This window comes from Ranitomeya variabilis, chromosome 6 (assembly GCF_051348905.1).
Source record: "Ranitomeya variabilis isolate aRanVar5 chromosome 6, aRanVar5.hap1, whole genome shotgun sequence".
NCBI lineage: Eukaryota > Metazoa > Chordata > Amphibia > Anura > Dendrobatidae > Ranitomeya > Ranitomeya variabilis.
This window is the reverse complement of record NC_135237.1, coordinates 260,549,345-260,572,364: the sequence shown is the minus strand read 5'-3', so window position 1 is coordinate 260,572,364 and position 23,020 is coordinate 260,549,345. Positions and strand designations below refer to the sequence as shown.

At 40.1% G+C, this 23,020-nt stretch overlaps 1 protein-coding gene and 1 long non-coding RNA gene across 3 annotated transcripts in view; one reads left to right on the top strand and one right to left on the bottom strand.

Annotated features, from left to right (window-relative positions):
- LOC143782292 (uncharacterized) overlaps window positions 1–1,566 on the bottom strand; it is a 19,421-nt gene extending 17,855 nt beyond the window's left edge. The window contains exon 1 of the long non-coding RNA XR_013216921.1: window positions 1,429–1,566. This is a non-coding gene — a long non-coding RNA (uncharacterized LOC143782292). The remainder of the gene's footprint in view (window positions 1–1,428) is intronic.
- Window positions 1,567–1,914: 348 nt separating this feature from the next.
- Window positions 1,915–7,325, top strand: IRX2 (iroquois homeobox 2). 2 transcript variants are annotated; one of them, XM_077269606.1, is made up of 5 exons: window positions 1,915–2,151; window positions 3,444–3,849; window positions 4,088–4,786; window positions 5,168–5,230; window positions 6,658–7,325. In XM_077269606.1, the coding sequence occupies exons 1-4, from the start codon at window positions 1,915–1,917 to the stop codon at window positions 5,209–5,211; spliced, it is 1,386 nt and encodes a 461-aa protein (XP_077125721.1). In that variant the 3' UTR covers window positions 5,212–5,230; window positions 6,658–7,325. The 2 variants fall into 2 exon arrangements, with proteins under 2 accessions (XP_077125721.1, XP_077125722.1); XM_077269607.1 differs by lacking the exon at window positions 1,915–2,151 and adding an exon at window positions 3,078–3,231.
- Window positions 7,326–23,020: the final 15,695 nt, after the last annotated feature.

The following is a 23,020-nucleotide window of genomic DNA, read 5'->3' as shown; positions in this document are numbered from 1 at the left end:
CTATAGATAGGAAACAGAAGAAATGGAAATGACTGTACTCGCCTTGTGCTCTGCGGAATAATCCTTATTGTATAACAAGAAAGGAGTAATGTGTCATTTCTGGAGTCTCCTCAATGTTAATATAACCTAGGCGCTATGCTAATTCTCTTCTATGCAATTGATTTAACTGTCTCTATCAAATGTCTGAGGCTTTAAGGCTAAGGAGAAGTATATCATTAAAGTTGGAGACAAAGAGCAATCTTTTATTCCCATACTCCAGCCTGCTATTGATTATTCTTCCCGACTCCTCCATAGCAATGTGCAGTATTGTTTTAGAACATCCAAGTAATGATGAACATTAGACAGGTGACTGCGGGCGGCCATGCTGCTGGGGAATTGCTATCACCATGGCCTTTTCTGGGGACTCTGCTGCTCCTGCTACAGGAGACATTACCTGGGCTGACTTTATTTTGGAACAGTGCGCCTCCTACAGGCCAAATGACAGATCGCGCTCTGGAAAAAATAAACAGCTCAAAATATTTTGGGCTCCAGTGAGGGCTTACTGTAGGGAAAGTGCTCCTATAGAGACAGGAGTATATCTGCCTCCCCCGACCCTGCTACACTGGAGCGGAACATGTCTATGGCTCCTCTGTCCTGCGCTGTGACGTGGGGTCGCGGCATGGCGGGGTCTCCTGACATTATTCACGGGTGCTAGCCAGGAGGAATGAGGATAGAAAAGTCACTCGTCCTCCCATGTACTACTGACCTATTGGGAGGAAACTTTACCAACTCCACAGGGAGTTCTAAAGCTTCCCATGTCTAATATGTCACAGAATGGGACATATATATATATATATATATATATATATACACATACACACACACACACACACACACACACACACACGCAGAGGAAGTTCTGCATGTGTGTATATATCCACAGATAACTATACAAATTTACTGATAGATAATGTATCTAGATAGATAGATAGCTGTGTATATGTGTAAATAGAGCCATATATATATGAATATGTAAAAGTGTATGTATGTATATAGACTACGGCTAGATCTGTGTGCAGATTGGAATACATGCCTATATCTATACACACACATTGTATTCCAGCCTGCACACAGCTATAGCCCTGGCTGTAGATGGGTATGTACCTCCATATGTGCCTATATCTATACACACACATTGTATTCCAGCCTGCACACAGCTATAGCCCTGGCTGTAGATGGGTATATACCTCCATATGTGCCTATATCTATACACACACACATTGTATTCCAGCCTGCACACAGCTATAGCCCTGGCTGTAGATGGGTATGTACCTCCATATGTGCCTGTGTACCCGGTCTCCCCCGGCCCGGTGCACATGTGCAGTGTGTCCCCAGTGTGAGGGCAGCGCCGTCCCTCCGCACAGCGCCCTCAGACCCGGGAGTACTTACGTGCGGTGCTGCCTCCTGGCGGGGGGAGGAGGCGGGTTGTTGCCCTGGATATGCAGATGACACGCCGGTGACAGACAGCTCGGCTTTACAATGTGCCTCAGTAAACTCCGGTGCAGCTCGCCGTCTGCTCTCCTCGCGGTATACAGCCCCTCCGCCTCTCCTCGCTCTGGGGAAGCTGCCGCTGCCGCTGCCGCCGGCGGAGCCCCATAGTCGCTTGCACTTTCCTGCTCCCCCCGAGCACTGTGCACTTGACGATCGCCTTTTTCCCTAGATCGCGCCGACTCCAGTGATTGGATCGTCCGTGGAGCTGCCGTGGCTGGAGGGGAGGGGAGGAGGCAGGCCACTTTTCTCTCCCTGCCTGAGTCAGGACAGAAGAGACAAGGCACAGCTGATAGCGCCTAGGAGTCTGTAGTGACCTCGCCCCCTCCCTCCTTCACCCTCCGTGAGCCCCGGCGATCAGCAGCAGCAGCAGCGGGCAGAGCTGCCATGTCCTATCCTCAGGGTTACCTCTACCAGCCCCCCGGCTCCCTGGCACTGTACTCCTGCCCGGCGTATGGGGCCTCGGCACTGGCCACCCCCAGGAGTGACGAGCTGGCCCGCTCCTCGTCGGGCTCTGCCTTTAGCCCGTACCCTGGATCTGCCGCCTTTAGTGCCCAAGCAGCCCCAGGCTTCAGCAGCCCCCTGCAGTACTCCAGCGACCCTGCCGGCTTCCCCTCCTACATGGTAAGTGCAGAGTGGGCACCTCTGCGTCCACACAACTGTTACCAGTGGCTTCCCAGCCTTCCCTACATTGTGCCCTCTGTGGAATGGCACATATCCTGGCGGTGCCTGCCCGGCCCCATCACTACACTGTCCTGTCAGTTGTGCCAGCGAGCGCCATGGTAATTATTAGGGCACCCACCATTGTTAGGCGCACTATTACATTGTATGGGGGTAAGTCATATCCACAGCCACATTTTACTACATCACAAATTGCTTTATTTTATTGTACATTATTTTTATTATTATTTATATAGCACCATTAATTCCATGGTGCTGTACACTAGATGGTTTACATCAAAATACAATTATCACTTACAGTAAACAAAACTAACACTGACAATCATAATAAAGGTGATTATTTTAGGATTGTTGATATTTAATAATATAGAATTATTATTTAGCTGTTATGGGTGAGAACATTTCTTTTGTGTTCTCCGTCTTTATTTTACTCGGGATTTGGAAGTGCTCTAAATAGAAGCAAGCGGCTGAGTGATGTGTAGGAAGCGGGAGCCCTGTAACGTATCAGTATCCCAAGGTGTAATTGCAGGTTTCCTTTACTAAGGCTATAATGAGCTTTCAGGGTAAGTGTAAACTTGGCTGGGAGGAGGACAGGTCGCCCTCTTATTTTTGTCACTTTGCTTTGAGTGTGTTTAAGTCCATTAGGGTAATAATGTGGCAGGACAATGGAGGTGTTGGGTGTGTAAAACTTAGCACTAACTTGCTGGAGGGATAGATTTAACTTTGCCGCATTATGCAGAGTTAAATAAAGGCAATTTGAGCGCTAAAGAGTGAATTAAAATGCAAATTGCACGCCATTTGAACAATTCCAAGTCATGCATATCTGCTGATTTGCAAATTGGATTTACAATGCATTAGATTAGTGACTTGTCCATTGTTCTACCTACCAGCTTCTTAAGAAAAGAGCTGTATTTGTGCTGGATGTGTATAGGAGTAGAACCAGAAGATCTGTTCTAATAATTAGCTTTTATTTGTAGGATCTATGCAGAGCAAAGCGCAAGTGCTCTCAGGATGACGGCTGAGGTGTTTAACTGTAACATAATGGCTTCTGGCAGCTGCGATGTAGTTAAGATTCAGCAAGGGAATAGGGTTAATCAAAATACAATTTTAGTTAAAAATTATTACGCCAAAATAGTTCTTGGCTCCGCTGTTTCTTGTGTAATATATAAACATGAATATTACATGAATTTCTCAATCACGTTTATTTAAAAGGATTTTCTTTTATTTCTTTAAAGGGTTCTCCTTATGATGCACACACGACTGGCATGACAGGAGCCATCAGCTACCATCCATATGGCAGCCCAGCTTATCCTTACCAATTAAATGACCCAGCTTACAGGAAAAATGCTACACGGGATGCCACGGCCACCTTAAAGGCCTGGCTACAAGAGCACAGAAAGAACCCTTATCCCACCAAGGGTGAGAAGATCATGCTGGCCATCATTACCAAGATGACCCTCACCCAGGTGTCCACGTGGTTTGCCAATGCAAGGAGGAGGCTAAAGAAGGAGAACAAGATGACCTGGGCACCTAGGAACAAAAGTGAAGACGAGGACGAAGATGATGGAGATGGAGATAGGGGTAAAGAAGAACATGGTGATAAGATTCAGGACAGCAATGAGACCTCCGCGGAGGATGAAGGTGAGAACTTAGTGTCTACCTACAGTAGGCCGTGAACTTAGTTAACATGTTAAGGGCCAGTTATAAAAAATACTCCTTATCATAGAAAATAAAATTGACAGAAAAGGTTAATAAAAATTGAGTGGATATTACAGTAGCATTAATGTAAATAAATTAACTAGAAATAAGAGATCAATATTTATCTCTTTAGGAGACATGATATGGCTTTATTATATGTTTATTGTATTTGATTTTTCAGGAATAAGCCTGCACGTCGATTCCCTGACAGATCATTCCTGTTCTGCTGAATCAGACGGGGATAAGTTGCCTTGCAGACCTGGAGAGCACCTTTGTGAATCAAGCACTGAATCCAAGGACAAGTATGAGGATGAAGACGATGATGAAGACATTGATGAGGAGGACAGAGTTCTTCCTGTGAAGCCTGTGACCTCGTCACCCTTGACTGGCATAGAGGCCTCAGTAATCAATCATCAGCATGAAGGGAGCCCCAGAAATTCCAACAAATCTACCCTGGACAATAGGATATCCTCAAGTTCTCAGACACAGGCCAGCAAACCCAAGTTATGGTCCTTGGCAGAGATAGCCACCTCAGATAATAAACACCAAAATGTGGTCCAGAGCTGCCAGCCCTCTGCTGTGTCTGCCACCTCTTCAGCTACATCTCACAACTCTGCCTACCCTTCCTCTTCCATCCTGGGGAGACATATATATTACACGTCACCTTTTTATAGCAATTACACGAACTATGGGAATTTCAATGCTCTCCAAAGCCAAGGAATCCTTAGATACAACTCAACGACGGTGACTTCTAATGATGGACTAAGTCAAACGGTATTAAATAGTAACTCTCTGCACAAACATACCAGTGACTCTATAAAAACATCCAGCAGTCAGCTCGATCAGCACTACAGGTCAACCAACTACGAATCCAAAAAAGGTAGGTTCCTTCTTCTACCCTGCCAAGCATGTATAAAGAAAATATTTGGCAAATGTATTGTTCAAAGGTGCTAATGCATGTACTCACCTCAATATTTTAAGACTTTGAAAAGACTGAGGGATATAATTTAATAACAAATATATATTCAATGCAGTGTGAAGACCTTTAGTGGATGCAGTCTATCTCCCTTGTGTGAGGCATTTGGCCTGTTTTCATGCCCTTTTTATGGATCTGAATGAGAATATTACTGCTAATTGAAAGCGTAGTATCTAAAGTAGCTCCTAAACCTCCTGCCTGTGAATTGAGGTTATAGGAAGATTGAACATATAATCTAGTTAGCTGGCTGTGTCCTGTGACTAACTGATGGTTATATTTTGACAGATCCCACAGAAGTGTGCACAGTAGGAGTACAACCATACATATAGATGTGCAATCACACAGCAAGTAAGTGAAAACACTCTCTCTATTGACTCGATCATCTGGGACTATGTCCAAGACTTCTTGTATAACCTATGAGTGGCCATTACTTGCTTCATTACGTGGCCCTCTGATTAGATCCTCAAGCAGTAGTCTAGTCTGACATCTGTTATTTTAAGCCTAAATTCATTTGTCCTCCGTTTTGAACAGTCAAATAATTAAACTTGGACTTCAATTTATTTATCAACCCTTTATTAAAGTATCCTACATTGTATTGATGCGTTTTTATACCGGCCTAAATTTGATATATATTTGCTATATTTTGAATATTTTTAAGAACAATTTTATGTAACACATATAGTAAATTAATTTTATTAATTAGGCTATTTCTATTTATTATTATAGTTGTTATTTTTTTCATTAAATCACAATTAGTTTTATACATTATACTGAATGTAACAGCATATTTATTATCACACATAGGTAATGTTTGAATGATATATTAATATACAGGAGAATAAATATATATACGGATATGACAAATGGATTTTATTTTTCGAATTCTAAATAGTTTGCCTTGATTAAATAAATTATATTTAACTGTATTTACTTAGATACATTAACTTTTTATTTTATTTAGTGGTACTGTTAGTGAATTATATATATATATATATATATATATATATATATATATATATATATATATATATATATATAGTATATATGTAAATAGCGATAATGCATTCAATTAATACATAAATATTAGATTGTGCATAGCTAAATTAGATAATTGTATATGAAAGGAATACGTCTATATTTTGTCAGATGTATGAGTGTGCGTGTGTGTGTGTGTATATATATATATATATATATATATGGAATAAATGGCGCTATATATATATATATATATATATATATATATAAGTGAATTTATTTTTTTCAATTTTAAACCTGACAATAATAATTCAATATGCATATATATTTCTAAATCTATTTAAATAGAACCTATATATATATTTATTCCTTATTTCAAAATTCCAATAGTATATATTTGTATTGTTTAGTACAATATAATATATAGATAGAATTTTTGTGTCAAACAGTAAAATTAGTATTACTTTATCTTGAGTAGGATATATATCAGATTGTATGTGTGTGTAAAATATATAAATATATATATATATTATATTTTGAAAGAATATATGAGTTACGTTTATATTCTAAGCACATATTTTGGTTCAGAGGGTATGGTAATATGTAACGGAGTAATCATGATTCGTGCATATATGTACCATTTGAGACTATCGTAACTAGTTCTAAGCCTGCAAATATTTTGTCTTGATTATTTAATAAGATTGTACAGATGTATAAAATAGTACAACAATTAAATAGTGATGTTTCGGTTTAGTGTAATGAAAAACATTTAGTGATGTGGTTTTTTCCTTGATTCACAGGTAGGTGTCACAATTGCTTTGAAAAAAAAAGTCAACAAGCCATGAAGTCTCCCCAGCTAATAAGTAGAACATATCTAAATCCGGATCACATCTTGTGCCACTGTATAAAGGAAAAGCCACAGAGCACTATTACATCTTCAGATTTCTTTTCAAGGAGAGTCCCCCGTCTATATGTGAAATCCTTGGTATAGTATAGTACTCCTAATTTTTCTTGTGACTCTCCCCAACAATCTGTTTTCTCAGGATATCTTGACCTGATCACTTCATTGCCACGATATTTATCCTATAGGTGTGATAGAATTTATTGTGTAAGAATGGACAGAGAAAAGAGAAACTATGTCTAAAAGATCTATAAAATAGAGACATTATTACGTACGGGAATAAATGATGAACTGGAGTACTTACAATGGATAAAGAAAACGACGAATAAAAACAACAAAAATATTTGATATTTATTTTTGTAATGATATAAAAGAAATGCTTCTAGTAATTTATGCAAGTTGTATTGCAAAAAAATTTAAAACCTTTTTTTGTAAATAAATCCTGCCTGGTTTTTATTTGAAAAAAAAAAAAAACAGATGATGACAGTTAACAATTTTTGCCTTGATTGTCAAGAATTCTTTAATAATTTATATCTTAAATTGTAAATAAACACAGATTAGTCTGAATGGTTGTGTTCTAGTCATGCTGCTGCTCACAAACTTCACGCACAGTCAGCGTTCACGTATGCACTTGTGTATACTCGTGCATGTGTATATATAAATAAATATATATATATATATATATATATATATATATATATATATATATTATTTTAGGATGTTTATATTCTATATATTTAATAAGGTTCTATAATATGTACACGCACACATGTAACACACATTCAGGTCTTTTTGACCTCCTCTCCCGACCCCAATTCCCCCACCCACTCCACTGACCATCAGCAATATATGATGATAATCATGGGAGGATAATGGCGCTGACAGTCTGTGGTCTTGTTGGTCTGTGTCATGCAGTGAAATCACAAGATAACTGGGAGCAGTTAATGTGATCTAGCTTGCTAGCAGGGACAAAAACTGAGCAATCATTTGTTTCCCGTAAAGATAAATTGAGTGAATATAGCATGCGGTAATAAAACAAGAATAATAGCTTCTTGCATTGGCCTTTAATCAATCATACACTTATTTTTCAAGAGGCTCATCTATTTCATTGGGTGATTAATAAGGCTGTAACATCAGGGCATTATTAGATCCCAGCAGGGGAGATCCTGTAAGCTTTTAGCTGTTCTAGAATGGTCAGTTGGGGTTCATTATGGGCTGATATTGAACAATTTATAAAATCGTGTGTAAACATCTGCCAGCTCAGATAGACCCATGGGTTTGAGCGTGGAGGATTGCCTCACCGGCTCATATTGACAAACACATCTCTCTCCAGTGGCCTTTTATGCTGCCAAAATCACTGGCCTCTTGCTCTGCTCTTGTTACAAAGGGCATTTGAAAGTGATCTCTAATGCTTCACTCATCCTCCCTGGCCATGGCTACTTCCTTTCGATGTAGTGTTTCTGATAACTTTTAGCTTCTTAGAACTGTGCCACATTGATAACGAATTTACTAGCCTGCCCCTAAAGAATGTGGCAAATCAGTGGTTAATCACACACTGGCTTCATTGTGAGCTTTCGCAGTTCACACATCGACACTTGTATTTTTCTTCTCAGTCGATCGCTATTTTACACTTTTCTCGAGAAAAGGAACCAACAATGTGGTTATATAATAAATAACTTCCAGCCCTTGGCTTTTGTTTAGGAATATCCATAGTCCCATTCCAGCCTTTAACTCTTTTAACTCTTCACAGTCTAGTACTTTTTATGCTTGTAGCATTGACATTGACAGTTTGAGATTATTTCGTTCATTGGGATTATTTTATCTTGGCACAGTCCTAGAACTTTTATATCTAGTCTAATTTTATGATAGATAACATTTTTTGGCACAATTATAACAAGATAAATAAATAGGTAAACAATTCTAAATTATTTCTACAGGTATAATATCTAATTATTACCCACTAAAGATTTATTTTTTTCTTAGACTTTTTTTTCATCCTAAGTAATCATTTGTTTACGGTGACGTGAGAAGTGATTATTTCTGACAGTTTTAACAGGCAGGTATTAAATCCATGATTGACAATTACTTGTGTGTATAGCGCTTTATAAATTATTAATCGCCACAGTCAACAACATTGGTGCAATTATTGCGGCCAGCTGCTGAAATGAAGATTTATTTCTTCCTTTCTACTAGACATAATTATTCAGGCATCACCTTGTAATAGCGGATTTCATCATGGTTCTTTTGCGTCTTTTTACCCGGTCACATTATTTTACTGTAAAAACTTTCCCTAGTTATCTGAACGAAGAGTGATTAATGTTAATGGTGCTGGGCAGTATTATAGTAAGCAGCAGGTTCTAGATCTGGACAGATGACATCGAGAATCAAGTATTTTTAGTAGATCAAGAGCCGGGAGAATGCAGCATTTTAACCTTTGACTCAAAGAATCAGATGAAAGGTTCTGCTTTATATTATCACTAATACTTGGGGGCAGCAGATCACTGATACTAGTAGTGGTGGTAGATAATCCTGGAAGTGAATGTGTTTCTTTGTTATGTGTGAAGCTGTAATTTACAGTAATTGGGTGATAATGGCACCCACATGTAGTCCTCTTCTAATGACAAGTATGAAAACCAAGTAATGACATGGTAACGTAGAAGCAGCATGGGGTGCTACATATCATTCGCACACCAGAATAATAAAAAAGTGATATGAGTGTAGTAGGTGACATGACAGTACTAAAACAATGCTCCATTGTTTAGAGAAAGGGCGACATTGTCATTAAAACAAGGACGAATGAATGTCTTATTATTAATGCATACATCTGATGGTAAGGAAGTGAGACATGAAGATCGGTAGCGGAAGATACACGGGAATGACCAATCGATTGTTCCTTATAGGCACAAACATTAGTTTCCGCTCATTCTTGTATGCATATGTTATTTCAGTCATCCTTCGTCCAATCTTATCTGTGGGATGATATGTGCGAATCGCTGATTTCCTAGGGAGCCGTTTAATTATGATGGCACAAGAATTTGCTGTGTGTTCGGCAATTAGGAAGTTGGACTGTTTCTGGTGCACGGAATAATTGATTCTGACAGCTCTGACATCACGGAGTGACATTTTTCACACACGTGAAAGTGGTTCGCACATTATACACAATTTGTCACATCAAAGAAAACAGAGGCTGCAACACAAATGCAGACAGTGAACATCCCTGCAACAGGTCAAGAGAACAAACTAATTGCTAACGAATGGTAAGTCCCCGGATCTAACCGCATTAACAGGGCCTGGGACAGCAGTGAAGGAGTTAAGTCTGGCCAAGACCCTGCCATTACTCTCAGCTTCCAGCCACTCCAAACTGAAGAGAATGACCACTGCCAAAATACTGCTCTTAATAAGAGTCTGTTCAATTATTATTTATTATCGTTATTATTTTTAACATTTTTTTCCTTGAATACATTTTCCTAAAACAATTTGTTTCTCTGTGTAAACAAAGAAAACTAGAAGAAGAATTCTTTGTCTCCTCCTTGAATAACCCTTTATTGTCTTTGCTAATGCCTTTAAGGAGGGGTTTGCTCTTGAAATACATTCTTTTGTTTGAGTAGATACATTGTAAGGATTTGTCATGGAGTAACTTAGTGTGTTAATTCTCGGGGTAGAAAAGTACCAAGCCATGTAGCTAAGCCGCCGCTCCACATCTAGTCTGCCATTCGGATGCATATGAAGTGTCCTATAAATTATATATTGCACTAATTACTAACCTGGATCTATTAGAGGACAGCAGTGCCGACCAGTCATTAGAATTAGAGCATAATAGGCGGCAGTGTTTGCTGTGATCAGCGCTGGCTTGGCAGTGCTGAATCCTGGAGGTTGCTCTCATTAGCACTAATCATCTCGCCATTAGACATGAGTGGAGTCAGTCTGGGCCTGCTCTTCCTTTTTTACCACATTACATTTGTGTCATGCTTTGCAGCAGAACACGATATCCCCATAGAGGAGAAGAACTATCCTGGCAGCGGGCATTACTTGGGAGCGCCGTGAATAAGAGCATCAGGACTAATGAAGATTGTGCTGAGCGGCTCTGCATGGAATGTTAATGTAGCTTTGACAAACTGCAAGTAAATAAGGGGAGAAGTGCATTATAAGTGGAATGTGGGGTGATAACATCTCTCACTTCTCCTGTCCAGGGCTCCTCATTAGCTCACATAAGAGCATACTGGGCTAGTACGGGTCCCCTGGCATGGAAGTCCTAACCTGAGCCCAGCAAAGTCAATACTCTCTGAGGGCTCCAACTGAATGAGGCCACTATCCAACCAGCCAGGAGAGCTGCTGGTACCCTTCACTTGGGCTCATAGAACCAGAATCCACCAGGCAGATTAGTATCTGTTGCTGGCGTCTCAGCACAAATCCCTGAAGGCGTTCTGACCCTTTGAAGTTTCTTCTATTTTGCTTACACAGAAGTTTACATGATTAAGTCAGGTTTTTACAAGGCTCAACAAGGCAAATTTAATCACCTCGGAACATTCCACACGAGAGAAAAATCACAACAGTTGTCCTGCTCATTTACCAGTCGGAGATATACAAGAGGCTGTAATGTGTGAGGGAAATTAACGCTGCTAATTCCCATGACAGCACACTCCAGTCTATTACCGGCAGACAGAGGCAGCTCCGAGCTGCCATATCCGTACTGTCATTACTACGGGTGCGCGCTGTGCGCACAGACACGCCAGGCAGTAGTATTCACAATGTTCTCTATCTATCCCATATCTATCTATCTATCAGCTCTACCTGCCCATAAATTGTAGGCTTAGCCCGCTAGTGACATGTTTATCCAAAATTGTAGGCTGGAGGCCCAGAAGTGGCTTATACTGTAGAGCAGGGACCCATCAGAGGGAGGTCACCTTGCCATGGTTGATGGGCTTACATGAATTGGCCAATTTGTGCACTAAGAACCTTCATTTTTTATCTAGTACTGTAAGAAAAAAAAATTGGGAAAATTTTGAGGAGTTTCAACTAAATTGAATGTAAATGTTTGTCTGTGTTTTCACATGGCCTAGATTCATGCACATGTACTGCTGTGTTCTTTTTTGTCTATCCCATATCTATCTACCTATCTCTATCTAGCTATAAATCAAATATGGCAGCTGCACACTATTAGCGCTAAAGGTACCGTCACACTAAGCGACGCTGCAGCGATACAGACAATGATGCCGATCGCTGCAGCGTCGCTGTTTGATCGCTGGAGAGCTGTCACACAGACCACTCTCCAGCGACCAATGATGCCGAGGTCCCCGGGTAACCAGGGTAAACATCGGGTTACTAAGCGCAGGGCCGCACTTAGTAACCCGATGTTTACCCAGGTTAGTAAAAAAAACAAACAGCACATACTTACATTCGCGTCCCCCGGCGTCTGCTTCCTGCACTGACTGAGCGCCGGCCCTAACAGCAGAGCGGTGACGTCACCGGTGTGCTGTACTTTCACTTTCACTTTACGGCTCTCAGTGTGGAAGCGGACGCCGGGGGACGCGAAGGTGAGTATGTAGTTTGTTTTTTTTACATTTTACACTGGTAACCAGGGTAAACACCGGGTTACTAAGCGCGGCCCTGCGCTTAGTAACCCGATGTTTACCCTGGTTACCAGTGTAAAACATTGCTGGTATCGTTGCTTTTGGTGTCAAACACGACGATACACGCCGGTCTGACGACCAAATAAAGTTCTGAACTTTGTTCAACGACCAGCGATATCACAGCGGGATCCTGATCGCTGCTGCGTGTCAAACACAACGATATCGCTAGCCAGGACGCTGCAACGTCACGGATCGCTAGCGATATCGTTTAGTGTGACGGTACCTTAAGATGTATGCAAACCTTGAATATATGAAATTTTAAACTGCATTGCTGCTATGAAGAATATACTTATAAAATTCATGTTCTTAGCGTACAACACATTAAAAGGGTGGGTAGGTTACAGAACTAAATAAAAACAGACTGTGACTGTTGGGAGGAGTGCTGAGCCAAATATGGAGGCAGTCACCACCTCCAGCAGTAAACTCCAAAATAACAAAAAAATCACCAGCATTGAACAGAATAAAGCAAGTGTGAACAGATGCAAGCTGCTGTGACTGCAAAATATACAAATCCATACAGCAGCATTCTGTAAGCACTAAGATGTTTGCAAACATTGAATAAATTATATATGGGCAGCATTACTGCTATGCAGAATACACCTATAAAATAAAGGCATTTATCTAATTATCTAAAATCCACCTCATTATCTCTCTATGTATCTATTCAATTCAAATGGGTTTTACTGGCAAGACTAAAGGTACCGTCACACTAAGCGACGCTGCAGCGATATCGACAACGATGCCGATCGCTGCAGTGTCGCTGTTTGGTCGCTGGAGAGCTGTCACACAGACAGCTCTCCAGCGACCAACGATGCCGAAGTCCCCGGGTAACCAGGGTAAACATCGGGTTGCTAAGCGCAGGGCCGCGCTTAGTAACCCGATGTTTACCCTGGTTACCAGTGTAAATGTAAAAAAACAAACACTACATACTTACATTCGCGTCCCCCGGCGTCCGCTTCCCTGCACTGTGTAAGCGCCGGCAGTAGCAGGGCACAGCGGTGACGTCACCGCTGTGCTTTGCTTTACGGCCGGCACTGACACATTTAGTGCAGGAAGCTCTGAGCAGCAGCGCGGACGCCGGGGGGACGTGACAGACATCAGAAGGTGAGTATGTACTGGTTTTTTTTTTACTTTTACAATGGTAACCTGGGTAAATATTGGGTTACTAAGCGCGGCCCTGCGCTTAGTAACCCGATATTTACCCTGGTTACCATTGTAAAACATAGCTGGCATCGTTGCTTTTGCTGTCAAACACAACGATACACGCCGATCTGACGACCAAATAAAGTTCTGAACTTTCAGCAACGACCAGCGATATCACAGCGGGATCCAGATCGCTGCTGCGTGTCAAACACAACAATATCGCTATCCAGGACGCTGCAACGTCACGGATCGCTGTCGTTATCGCTGCAAAGTCGTTTAGTGTGAAGGTACCTTAAGTACATGTTAGCATTGCCAAAGGAAAGTGGTAAAATAATGGGGTGATGGGAATAGGGACCCATCCAGGGTGGGGTATACGTGTCCATGACATATCAGGCTCCTCTTAGTCTGTGAGAGGCACTGACATATTGCCCTTCTATAGCTGCTGCACTTTCCTCTTCCCCCAGTAGTGTAGGCAGTTTTTCTTCCTCTTCCATGGAGGTGAAGTCTGGGAGGAAATCAACAGTCTCCTGAAGTGAGTGCTCGTGGGTCTCGTCCTCCATGGCCTCCTGGGGCCACTGCTGGCAGAGTCTGCTCTCTTGGGGCTGTCTGTTAATCTATCTAATCTATTCTATCTATCTATCTATCTATCTATCTATCTATCTATCCCATATCTGTCTGTCTATCTATCTATCTATCTATCTATCTATCTATCTATCTATCTATCTATCTATCATCTATCTATCTATTATCTATCCCATATCTATTTATCTATCCCATATCTATCTATCCCATATCTATCTATCTAATCTATCTATCTATCTATCTATCTATCTATCTATCTATCTATCTATCTAATATCTATCTATCTAATATCTATCTATCTATCTATCTATCTATCTATCTATCTATCCATCTATCTATCCCATATCTATCTATCTATCTATCTATCTATCTATCCCATATCTATCTGTCTGTCTATCTATCTATCTATCTATCTATCTATCTATCTATCTATCTATCTATCATCTATCTATCTATTATCTATCCCATATCTATTTATCTATCCCATATCTATCTATCTATCTATCTATCTATCTATCTATCTATCTATCTATCTAATATCTATCTATCTAATATCTATCTATCTATCTATCTATCCATCTATCTATCCCATATCTATCTATCTATCTATCTATCTATCTATCTATCTATCTATCTATCTATCTATCTATCTATCTATCCCATATCTATCTATCTATCTATCTATCTATCTATCTATCTATCTATCTATCTATCTATCCCATATCTATCTATCTATCTATCTATCTATCTATCTATCTATCTATCTATCTATCTATCTATCTATCATCTAGAGTAAAAAAGGAAAACAGTACAAAAAAAGTATGAAAAAAGTGGACTTTATTGCCCAAATAGCGTGGCAACGTTTTGGATGTGATATCCTTTCTCAAGCAGTGAACATATTAGTGGTACAGATTTTTATAGAGGTATAGATTTCATACATTTCTTATTACTAAATTGATTATAAACAATCATTAAAAAACAATAGCAGTGTAATCATAATTGGAGACTATTAAAATGCTATCGTGCATGTTTAAACAATATTTTCATATTATTTGTTTACATGATATTTTTTGTGCAACGTGATGAAAGATTAAAATATTCTTAATAGTCAATTAGACAAATTCAGGTGTCCAGTTCCCATGAAACATGATTAAAACACACAATTGTATATTTTTCATGTACACCAGAGCCTCGGCGTCCTCATGAAGCTACTGCGCATGTCAGTGACGTCCACAAAAATAACCCATAGTGCTTAGAGCTGCGGTTGCGCAGAGCCGCTATGAAGATCACAGCGCCATCTTAGTTATGGTAAATAGCTGTATAGCTGGCGCAAAAGCATATAGTTACATAAAAGTTGTGAATACACGGGCCATAGCATCACCATAAAGTAAGACATATGAGATTACCAATATTTGTTTATATATTAGTTATTTTTAACAAAGAGATAAAAGTGAAATACATTATCATTGGTCATATGATAAATGCAATTCTCTTGAGGAACAGATTCGTATCTGCCGCTGAAAGAAAGGGTCAGGGCATAAGCCCAATGTAGTGTCACTAGGTCTGGGAAACCCTCCCCAATTAAGGCTACTTTCACACTTCCATCTTTTGCCCTGCGTCGCAATCCGTTGTTATGGGCAAAAAAACGGATCCTGCAAATGTGCTTGCAGGATGCGTTTTTTGCCCATAGACTTGTATAAGTGACGGATCGCAACGGATGGCCACAAGTCGCATCCGTCGTGCGATGGATGCGTCGTGTTTTGGCAGACGAGATGCACAAAAAAGAGTTCAATGTAACGTTTTTTGTGCGACGTGTCCGCCATTTCCGACCGTGCATGTGCGGCCCGAACCCCGCTCCCTCCTCCCCGCTCATCACAGTGGGCAGCGGATGCGTTGTAAAACTGCATCCGCTGCCCACGTTGTGCTAAATCTAGCACAACGTACTTCGGTACGTCGGGCCGATGGTTTGCGACGGCCCCGTACCGACGGAAGTGTGAAAGTAGCCTAAGTGGGGCATTCCATTCCTATGTACGGACATAGAGACCTTAAGAGTAGGCTAATCCCCGGCGTTTCTCTTATCCAAAACCTGTGACATAAAATGACCACACATCATTGGCACCTGTTATCTTAGTTCCCGTTAATGAATGCTTAGTGAATACAAGACCTTAATATGTTCACACAAAAAAACTATTTTCTTTTTAATTTCTCTTTTTATCTTTTTAATTCAGAATTAGGATGAAAAATTGATGCATAATTGTTTGGAAAACGCTAATAGGCACAGTGAAATAAAAAAAATTTAAAGAAAAAGATAAACAAAAATAATCCAAAAAATAATAATAAAAAGAATAATGAAAAAATAATGAAAAAAATATGTGTCACTGTGTTCGTTTCAAGGGGTGGAACACCTGAAATAAAAAGAAAGAAAATTATTTCTTATCCAATATCGTACAGATATTAACATATAAAGAAATAACCACATGATATAAATAAGATGTGAAAAAATATAAAAATCACTGTATTTTTAAATAATCTGATTTAATTTGAAATCTAGATTAAGACCATAAAGGTTCAGGGTGTTCAATTTCGATATCCATTCAAGTTCCTTCCTTTTCAATAACCGCACACGGTCTCCTCCTCTCCTCTGAGTAGGTATCATATCTATAATATATCTATCCCATATCTATCTATTATTATTATTATTATTATTATTATTATTATTATTATTTATATAGCACCATTAATTCCATGGTGCTGTACATGAGAAAGGGGTTACATACAGGGTTATAAATATCATTTACAGTAAACAAGTTTACAGTGACACACTGGTACAAAGGGGAGAGGACCCTGTCCTTGCGGACTTACATTCTATGGGATAGAATATCTATCTATCTATCTATCTATCTATCTATCTATCTATCTATCTATCTATCTATCTATCATCTAGAGTAAAAAAGGAAAACAGTACAAAAAAAGTATGAAAAAAGTGGACTTTATTGCCCAAATAGCGTGGCAACGTTTTGGATGTGATATCCTTTCTCAAGCAGTGAACATATTAGTGGTACAGATTTTTATAGAGGTATAGATTTCATACATTTCTTATTACTAAATTGATTATAAACAATCATTAAAAAACAATAGCAGTGTAATCATAATTGGAGACTATTAAAATGCTATCGTGCATGTTTAAACAATATTTTCATATTATTTGTTTACATGATACTTTTTGTGCAACGTGATGAAAGATTAAAATATTCTTAATAGTCAATTAGACAAATTCAGGTGTCCAGTTCCCATGAAACATGATTAAAACACACAATTGTATATTTTTCATGTACACCAGAGCCTCGGCGTCCTCATGAAGCTACAGTGACACACTGGTACAAAGGGGAGAGGACCCTGTCCTTGCGGACTTACATTCTATGGGATAGAATATCTATCTATCTATCTATCTATCTATCTATCTATCTATCTATCTATCTATCTATCTATCTATCTATCTATCTACAGTATCTATCTATCCATTCACTTCATAACTGTCTCCAAACTCCATCAATAAAAGCAGCAGGAATATCTGAAAGTCTAATTCCCATCCCATCTGCATAGTGTAATGTTATTGTCTTGCCTGTGTCATGTAGGTGCCAATCACCCTCTGAAGTGAGTGGAGCTGCTGCAGCGCATTGTTCTGGCAAGGGTCATGCGTGTTGTTCTTTTTGTGGGGGTGCTATGTTTGAGGTGAACACAGAATAAATATATCAGGGGAGAATATACAAGTCTGGTAAATGATTCCCGCTGTGGAACTTTCCAAGGAGTAGGAAATGGGCAGGAAATGACTCTCAGGCCTGGAGTGTACCTGGATGTGCCTCGATTTGTGCTCCTGTTGCTTTGCCAAACTGTCTGGATTACACATCTTCCAAGCGTTCTGTCTACCATGCACCATGCTGGACTGTGCAGTCAGCCCTGGTTTATCTCCTGGACAATTAGTATAACTTCTAAACTGGTTGTTTTGCATTGCTTCACATTGTGACATATGTACAAATGATTGTTCGCCCGAGAGCAATGTAAATGAAGTTGTTCTACAGCCTGAGAACATTTTTGGAGTTGTCACTCACTTCTCTTTTCCTTTTAGTGGATGCACCTGCCGTCCAGTCTCGTATTCAGTGCTCACCAAGTCCAAGCATATCACGTCACAAACCCTACAAAATTAAAAATGAGTACAAATCCAATAAGGTTCAGCTCCTTGTGCGCCTGGTGCTCAGCGCTCTGGGGATCATGAGAAACAGTAAAAAACTTGACAGCAATGCACACCCCAAAAAATTACGGTAGTTATTTTTCTGATGCAACCTTTATCTGGATGAAACCCCATAATTTTTCAATTTTTTTAAAGCTTTATTGGATGTCTAAACTACATTTTTAGAAAGCTATGAATGTCTTCATTGGGTCAGAGACACATACAGTGGGGAAAAAAAGTATTTTGTCAGCCACCAATTGTGCAAGTTCTCCCACTTAAAAAGATGAGAGGCCTGTAATTGACATCATAGGTAGACCGCAACTATGAGAGTCAAAATGAGAAATCAAATCTTGAAAATCACCTTGTCTGATTTGTCAAGAGTTATTTAGCAAATTATGGTGAAAAATAAGTATTTGGTCACCTAAAACATGCAAGATTTCTGCTCATTAATAGTGATGAGCGAATATACTCATTACTCGAGATTTCTCGAGCACGCTCGGGTGACCTCCGAGTATTTTTTAGTGCTCGGAGATTTAGTTTTCCTCACCGCAGTTGAATGATTTACATCTGTTAGCCAGCATAAGTACATGTGGGGGTTGCCTGGTTGCTAGGGAATCCCCACATGTACTTATGCCGGCTAACAGATGTAAATCATTCAGCTGCAGCGAGGAAAACTAAATCTCCGAGCACTAAAAAATACTCGGAGGTCACCCGAGCGTGCTCGAGAAATCTCGAGTAACGAGTATATTCGCTCATCACTACTCATTAACAATTTATAAAATACAAAGTCATATTTCATAATCAATAGTGACACAATGATTGGTGGAGATGTATCCCCACACTATATAAGGCTGCCATTTCTTAAGTGTTATATGCTTGAAAAAGAGCTACAATTGGTAGAAACATCGCATTATGGAAAAATAAAGAGGTATTTTTGTTTTTTCACCCATGTTGGATGCTGTTCTTCTTGATTTTCTGGTATACATTTTTTACTATTGGGTCCTATGGATTCTTAATGTGCATTCTGATATCTGAAGTGCTGTCGGCTGTTGCTATTATATTTTGTGAACTTCCTGGTTTCAGTCAGTTAGAGTATGGGACGTGGTGAAGTGAGGTTGCTGAGGTAACAAGTGTGAGAGAAGTTCAGTGGTCCAGAGCCTTGGGGCCAGAAATAATATGGACACGAAAGGAAAAGGGCAGCAAGGAAGGAATAGCAACTTGGTTCAGTGAGAAATCCCAAAACGTTCAAGTCCTACAGTCTCGAAAACATTGGAAAGCGCCATCCTTGATTTCGCCCTCAGAGGGGAAAATGGGCGGGGAACCCCGAGCATGAGCTAGTGTGGTTAATTGGAACGCTGCGGTATCGGAGGGTATGGTATGGGAATAAAGAATTGCAGGAGAGAAAGGAAAACAGCACAAAGGAAATGATTTAGGATTATTGAAGTTCACTGTGCAATGCCCGTACCAGAAATGTAAATTTCTACGTTTCTGTGTTTTTTCAGTCAAGATCGGGTGCAGAGTGTAAATTAATAAGAAAAAATGAACTTTTTTGAATTTACCAAATGGTTACAATGAACCAAAGAGTGAAAAACGTAAAGGGTTATTAATACTTTAAGAACCCACTGTATAACACAACCGATTGGATGCTCACAGCTTCAAGTCTCCTAAAAAAAAGTTAAAAAAAAGTTTTTAAAAATATAAAAAAAAGCACAAAAGTTCAAATGACCCCATTGAAAATAGGACAATTAAAAAAAATTAAAATATCAAATATTTGGTATTGCTGCAATCCGAAATGTATGATCTATGAAAATATAAAATAAGTTAATCTGATTGGTAAACAGCTTAGCGGAAAAAAAAAAAAAAATGCTGAGATTGTTTTTTCCAACACTGCAACATTGCAATAAGATGGAATCAACACATTATATGTAACCAAAAACGGCATAAATAAAAATGTCAGCTTGGAGCATAAAAAATAAGCCATGATGCAGCCCCTGATCCCAAAAAACTTTTCATACTAATTTCAATTTTTTTTTTCACAATTCAGATAAAAAAATATATAAATTATATCTGCATACCCTGATTCATCTGGGGAATCATATAGCCAGGTGAATTTTACCGTATAGTGAACATGGTAAATAAAAAAAGCAAAAAACAATTGTGGCGTTGCACTGTTTTTGCAATTTCACTGCACTTGGAATTTTGTTTTCCATTTTCAGTACAATATGTGGTAGACTGAATGGTGTGATTCAAAAGTACAACTCATCCTGCAATAAACAAGACCCCATAGTTATGGCTCTGGGAAGAAGGGGAGGAAAAAATGAAAATGATAAAAGTCTCCCGGGGTGAAAGGGTTAAAGAGGAAAATTTGCTAAGGCCTGTTTCACACATCAGTGGCTCCAGTACGTGTGGTGACAGTTTTCTCATGTACCGGAGACACTGACTCATATAGACACATTAAAATCAATGTGTCTCTGCACATGTCAGTGTGTTTTCACGGACCGTGTGTCCATTTGAAAAACACGGAGACATGTCAGTGTTCGGGGGAGCACATGGATCACACGGACCCATTAAAGTCAATGGGTCCGTGTAAAACACGTACCACACACGGATGCTGTCCGTGTGCCGTCCGTGTGCCGTGCAGGAGACAGCGCTACAGTAAGCGCTGTCCCCAGCGTGGTGCTGAAGCGTTCGCTGGAGAGAAGGAATGAAAAATCAATGTTTTTTTAAATTATTTTTGTCTTTAAAATCAAGTTCCTTGTCACCTCCCCCCTCCCACCCCCTGTGCGCCCGAACGCTGCTGGAGAGAAGGGATGAATGGCGGCTTCAGCACCACGCTGGGGACAGCGCTTACTGTAGCGCTGTCTCCTGCACGGTCCGTGTGGTACTCAGTCGGCACATGGGCGGCACACGGCTGCCACACGTGTGCCACACTGATGTGCCACATGAGCTCATGGACACACGCACACGGATAACTCCGGTACCGATTTTTCCGGTACCGGAATTATCTGGACGTGTGAGACTGGCCTAAAACAGCTTCCTGATAGTGTGTCTCCCCATAACAAGTAGCGGTGAATAGAACAGGGGAGACAAAACAACTAGTTGCATAAATACAAGTACCCCAAATCATTTCATATACTGTAGATAAAAAGTCATAATCCTTGTATATAATGGTGAATGAATGAATAATAAGCTTAAAATAGGCTTGTCATGTACTGCTGACATAGCTAGCGCCCAACAGGTTCATAATAAAAAAAACCTGAAGATATAGGACTTACCGTGCCATCATCAATTTAAAAAGCAGAGCAAAATAATGTTAAAAAAAGGAATGGAAGTTCCTCAAGAAGCAATTACAAATTTAAATATCTTTTTCAAAATAAATAAGGGGCTTCGAAAATAAAATGAAAGTTGCTCAACCAGCAATTACACAAATATCTTGAATTAAAATTGGCAAAAACTTATTAGAAAGAGTTACATAAATATCTGCTTTTTTTTCTATATAAACATTATAATGTTCTAGGCATCAATCGGTTCATTAATATTTCTATAAGGTAGATAAAGTAAAAATTGCAAGGAATTACTGACACCTAGTGTTGAGCGATACCGTCCGATACTTGAAAGTATCGGTATCGGAAAGTATCGGCCGATACCGGCAAAGTATCGGATCTAATCCGATACCGATACCCGATACCAATACAAGTCAATGGGACTCAAGTATCGGACGGTATCCCTGATAATTCCCAGGGTCTGAAGAAGAGGAAACTCTCCTTCAGGCCCTGGGATCCATATCAATGTGTAAAATAAAGAATTAAAATAAAAAATATTGCTATACTCACCTCTCCGACGCAGCCTGGACCTCACCGAGGTTCTTTGCTTAAAATGCGCGGGTTTACTTCCTTCCGTGACGTCACGGCTTCTGATTGGTCGCGTGCCGCCCATGTGGCCGCGACGCGACCAATCACAGCAAGCCGTGACGTAATTTTCATGTACTCAATGCCTAATTCTAGGCATTGATGATTTTAAAATTACGTTCCGGCTTGAGATTGGTCGCGTCGCGGTCACATGGGCGACGCGACCAATCACAAGCCGTGACGTCACGGGAGGCAGGAAACGCGCGCATTTTAAAATTACGTCACGGCTTGTGATTGGTTGCGTGCCACCCATGTGAACGTGACGCGACCAATCACAGCAAGCCGTGACGTAATTTCAGGTCCTGAATGCAGAATTAGGCATTCAGGACCTGAAATTACGTCACGGCTTGCTGTGATTGGTCGCGTCGCGGTTACATGGGCGGCACGCAACCAATCACAAGCCGTGACGTAATTTTAAAATGCGCGCGTTTCCTGCCTCCCGTGACGTCACTGCTTGAGATTGGTCGCGTCGCCCATGTGACCGCGACGCGACCAATCACAAGCCGGAACGTAATTTTAAAATCATCAATGCCTAGAATTAGGCATTGAGGACCTGAAAATTACGTCACGGCTTGCTGTGATTGGTCGCGTCGCAGCCACATGGGCGGCACGCGACCAATCAGAAGCCGTGACGTCACGGAAGGAAGTAAACCCGCGCATTTTAAGCAAAGAACGCTGCCGGTTCCCTCAGTGAGGTCCAGGCTGCGTCGGAGAGGTGAGTATAGCAATATTTTTTATTTTAATTCTTTATTTTACACATTAATGTTGTTT

What these genes read in the sequence shown, in the direction of transcription:
- IRX2 (XM_077269606.1), top strand. Translation starts at nt 1,915, where the DNA reads ATGTCCTATCCTCAGGGTTACCTCTACCAGCCCCCCGGCTCCCTGGCA. An exon ending in CCGGCTTCCCCTCCTACATG is followed by an intron (nt 2,152 to 3,443) that starts GTAAGTGCAGAG and finishes ATTTCTTTAAAG; the next exon opens with GGTTCTCCTTATGATGCACA. An exon ending in GACCTCCGCGGAGGATGAAG is followed by an intron (nt 3,850 to 4,087) that starts GTGAGAACTTAG and finishes TTGATTTTTCAG; the next exon opens with GAATAAGCCTGCACGTCGAT.